General features: G+C 20.1%; 2 protein-coding genes across 2 annotated transcripts, besides 12 other annotated features; both read right to left on the bottom strand.

Moving 5' to 3' along the window:
* Nucleotides 1-453: 453 nt before the first annotated feature.
* Nucleotides 454-518: a microsatellite.
* A 35-nt stretch (nt 519-553) lies between these two features.
* Nucleotides 554-666: a microsatellite.
* Nucleotides 591-771: a microsatellite.
* Nucleotides 772-803: 32 nt separating this feature from the next.
* Nucleotides 804-896: a microsatellite.
* A 221-nt stretch (nt 897-1,117) lies between these two features.
* Nucleotides 1,118-1,258: a microsatellite.
* Nucleotides 1,210-1,334: a microsatellite.
* A 602-nt stretch (nt 1,335-1,936) lies between these two features.
* Nucleotides 1,937-1,976: a sequence feature (AT_rich).
* Nucleotides 1,977-2,051: 75 nt separating this feature from the next.
* Nucleotides 2,052-2,128: a sequence feature (AT_rich).
* A 395-nt stretch (nt 2,129-2,523) lies between these two features.
* Nucleotides 2,524-2,600: a sequence feature (AT_rich).
* A 480-nt stretch (nt 2,601-3,080) lies between these two features.
* Nucleotides 3,081-3,471, bottom strand: EDI_001190 (uncharacterized protein; the record flags this gene model as incomplete). Its single annotated transcript, XM_001734508.1, has 2 exons — nt 3,081-3,173; nt 3,196-3,471. 2 exons carry the CDS (start codon nt 3,469-3,471, stop codon nt 3,081-3,083), a joined length of 369 nt encoding a protein of 122 aa, XP_001734560.1.
* Nucleotides 3,447-3,533: a microsatellite.
* A 4-nt stretch (nt 3,534-3,537) lies between these two features.
* Nucleotides 3,538-3,620: a sequence feature (AT_rich).
* A 262-nt stretch (nt 3,621-3,882) lies between these two features.
* EDI_001200 (uncharacterized protein) lies at nt 3,883-4,722 on the bottom strand (the record flags this gene model as incomplete). The annotated part of the gene is made up of 1 exon (XM_001734509.1): nt 3,883-4,722. The coding sequence occupies one exon, from the start codon at nt 4,720-4,722 to the stop codon at nt 3,883-3,885; it is 840 nt and encodes a 279-aa protein (XP_001734561.1).
* Nucleotides 4,405-4,439: a microsatellite.
* Nucleotides 4,723-4,736: the final 14 nt, after the last annotated feature.

The following is a 4,736-nucleotide window of genomic DNA, read 5'->3' on the forward strand; positions in this document are numbered from 1 at the left end:
TTTAATAATGGAAGATATTTAAAAAAGTAATATGGTATAAAGTAGATTATTCAACACATTTAAAAGAAAAAGTAAACATATGTAAAAATATAGATTTTGTATAAAGATAGAAATATATATGGAAATATAATACCATATGAAGTTAAATCAAATCGGTGTTGGTGTTTTTATATTGTAAAAATCTAACACCCATTGTTATTCCAACAACAATTAATAAATTAGTAGAACATTGTTTTGAAGAACGTATATCATTAACATCAATTTATATTCAATCATCAATTACATCATTTGAATATTCATGTTTTTATAAATATGTATGTAAAGAAGAATTAATGAGAATGAAACAATACCAATAAATTCTTTTGATATAGTAATGAATGAAACAATAAAACAAATGATAACAAATGAAATGCGGTGTAATTTGAAGTAGAAGTAAATGATAATTAATTATCATTTATATTCCTTTTCATTTCTCTTTCTTATTTTTTTCTTTCTTATTATTTATTCTTTTGTTTTTTGAGATATATGAAGTGTTTCGTTTATTAGTCAACCATTCATTTATCATTTCATTCATTATTCATATTATTCAATTTATTTTATCTTATTCTTTATCATTTCTATTTCTTCTTTTCTTGTTTATATTCTTCATTTCTTTTTCATTTCATTATTCTTTTCTATTTTGTCTTTTTATGTTTTGTATTTTATTATTGTTGTTTATCTTTCTTGTTGTTGTTTATCTTTATTTTCTTGTTCTCATTTATTGTGTTTATTAATGTGAAGATGTTGTTGTATTGAACATGTTATTTCTTTTTATTCTTTATTCTCATTCTTTCTTTATCTTTCTTGTTATTTTCTTTATTTTTATTCTTTTATTTTATTCCATTTTCATGTTTATTAAATCATCTTTTTTTGAAATGAAGTGTGTTTAACATATTAATCATTCAATATTTCTTCATTCTTCATTTAATTTCATTGATTCCAATTTTAAAATAGATGAAAAGATGAAGTAAATATCAAATTGAAAGATAATAACAATCACATATTATTTTAATAACATTCAATTCATAATAAGAATAATACATGAATGAAGATGTGAGTATGAAGATGTGTTAAATCAATTATTATTTATATTACTATTCTATTACCATTTTACTCTTATTGTGTTCTTTGTTTTTTCATTTTGTTAATTTCTTAAACAAATCATAATGGTTATTTCTTATTAATATTTTCATTATCATTTTCTTCATTTATTATCATTTATTTATGTGTTCATTAATGTGTTCATTTACATATGTTTATATTGTTGATTTCAATTCATTTAACATTGTATTTATAAAAGAATATTAATGTTGTTTATTTATAATCTGAAAATATCATTTTATTATTCATCTTTTTTATTCACTATTTCTACTCATTCTCTTCATTTTCATATCAAATAAATCAAATTTGATATTATATACTTCATCAAACTATTTGTTTATTGTTATTTAATCATTATTCATTATGAAAACATATTATTTGTTTTCACTTTTATTTATTCATCAATTTCATTTTTCAAAATTGATTAAATTAACCAAGTCATTATTATTTCTTTGTAGATACAAATGTGTTAATTTCATCTATTCTTATTCGTTCATTTTCATATCATCAATTATCGTTCAACATCAACACTAATGTAAATATGATCATCAATTAAATTATATCACTACAATTATTCATCATATTCATTTATAACATTCATGTTAACATTGAATGTTTTGATAATCAAATAATAATTATAAACAATTTGTTGATGTTAGATGATGTTTGTATAGTTAGTATGAAACAATATAGTAATAACAACATAATCATTTCATCATTTCAAAATAAAATAATATAGATAGTGTGAATTCCTTCTCATATAACATTTATTTCATTTCAGAAATGAATAAACATGATATATAAAATATAACAACTTATATATTTATTTTATTTATCAACAATTCATATTCATACATGATTTATTATTCATCACATTTGATCTTCATATAATCACTTCATCATTATCATTGATTTATATTCATTTTATGATTATAAAAATGTATAATATCTTATTATTTATTTCTATAATCAATTATTGTATTTAATTCTATTCGTTATTCAATTATATTGAAATATAAATGTGAATGAATAATTTAAATACAAATGAAATGGAGTAGTTAAAATGTATATGTTAATTATCAACTTCTTAACTTTATTGATTTCAATTTTACAATGATTTGATAAATAGTTAATTGAGAACATTATGAAATTAAAAGATACACAACTACATTAGATTAAGAAGTTCATGAATGAATATTCAAATATAAAACACAAACAAATGATGTGATTCATTAAAAAGTATTTTAATTAGAATACACATATCAAAATGATATTATCATAATGAAAATACATGAAATAATTTATTATGAATGATATTTAAAGTAATACCATCATCCAACTTATTTGTGTTAACATCTAAATTATCATTTTGAATTAACATAGTAATTATTATATAATAATTATGAATTAATATTATTACTTATTCATAATATGAAATGATTAATTGATTTTATAATTATCAATCTTTTATCATTAATATTCATCATCAAATATAATGATATAAATCAATTGTATTCAAACAAAGTATTGAAAGAAACAAATAATAATAAATAAAAGAAACAGAAACAAATCAACATAACACAATAATAAATAAATGATGAAATTATTACACTTCATTTAATTGATTATTTCATTGAATGTTTTATTTTCAAATGAATTGTTTATCACGTATTTCATATCACTCAAAATATATAATTAAATTACCTTTTATTCTTAACCAATTCAATTATATTATTTCTTTATTTCTTCTTTAAATAATATCAAAAGAATTTATTGGTATTGTTTCATTCTCATTAATTCTTCTTTACATACATATTTATAAAAACATGAATATTCAAATGATGTAATTGATGATTGAATATAAATTGATGTTAATGATATACGTTCTTCAAAACAATGTTCTACTAATTTATTAATTGTTGTTGGAATAACAATGGGTGTTAGATTTTTACAATATAAAAACACCAACACCGATTTGATTTAACTTCATATGGTATTATATTTCCATATATATTTCTATCTTTATACAAAATCTATATTTTTACATATGTTTACTTTTTCTTTTAAATGTGTTGAATAATCTACTTTATACCATATTACTTTTTTAAATATTCTTCCATTATTAAATATTTCATCATACTTATTATAAATATGAAATGTTTCAATATTAGTAAATAATTTTCTTGAATATTCATTTAATGGAATTGGATTAAAATGAAATCGTTCAATATTTCCTTGAAATCTTTTAATTCCTATTTCTAAATTAATGAAATCATTAATATCATTAAAGTACATTGATGTTATCATTATTTCATTATATCCTAATTTCATTATTGATTTATTGTTTCTTGTTGTATTTTCCATTTTTATTTTATTTCAACTTAAAATATTTTTAAGATTTAAAAAAAATCTATTTTAAAAATAGTAATCATTCGATTTTTTTATTTTTCTATTTTTAAGTTATGATAAATAAAAAATTTGAATGAAACATCCACTTTTCACTATCATCTTTCATTTTCTGATTATCTCTTATTGGTCTTGTTTTTTAGAGTGGTCAAATGACTTACCATTCATCATAATGAATGTTATTAATCAAAATCAATCAATTAATCAAAAGAAATGATTTATGATGAATAAAAAGATAACAAGAAATGATAATAATAAATAATGTGATTTATTGTCAAATAATCATTTCAAATGATATAACAACAACAATGTAATCACGTTGTTGATTAAAACTAATTATGTCATAAGATGATTACATTCTAAACATATTCCTGATGATTTTAAACATGTTGAATGATAACTATGACCACATCCAAATACATTGATTAATTCATCCTTTTCTTTATGACAAACAACACATTCTTTTGTTGTAATAATTCCTTTTTTTAATTCTTTGTTATGTTGTTGTATTGTTTGGTTTAGTTGTTCATTTGAAATCATTTGAAGTGTTTTGTACATTGTTAATTTCGATTGGCTTTGTTTGATTAAATCACTTAACACCATTCTTAATAAAACTCCTTCTGTGATTTTACAACAAAATTCAATTCCTTCTTTTATTGGTATATTTGAAATTTCTATTTCAACTATTTCTCGATACACTTTCTTGTATTCTTCATAACATTCATTTCTTCTCTTCATTATTTCATTACATCTCTTCATCACTTCAACACATTCTTCATTTCTAGTTATATCTCTTAATCGAAATGTTTCACTTACTTCTTTGAGATCTTCCATAATTCCTTCATACATTTTAGTTATTTCTTCTTCCTTTTCTTTTCTTTCTTCTTCGTTTTGATTTTGATTTTGTTTGTCTATTTCATTTAAACATGTGATACTTCTGCTTTGAAGATTTCTAAAACATTCTTTAATTTCTCCTTTCTTTCTTCTAATCATCAATATTGTTCTTTCATCTTTATATTTCAATGCCAGTTCAATAACTTTATCCATATCACATGTTTTTCTATCGATGATTTGTCGTATTTCTGTGGTGTCTTTCTTCATTTCATAACAACTCTCAATCACTTTCATAACAATACATCTCATATTTCTTTGAATGATTGGATTTACTTCATTCATCATTATCTTCCATA

This window comes from Entamoeba dispar, genomic scaffold (genome assembly GCF_000209125.1).
Source record: "Entamoeba dispar SAW760 scf_1105229458345 genomic scaffold, whole genome shotgun sequence".
Classification (NCBI taxonomy): domain Eukaryota; phylum Evosea; order Mastigamoebida; family Endamoebidae; genus Entamoeba; species Entamoeba dispar.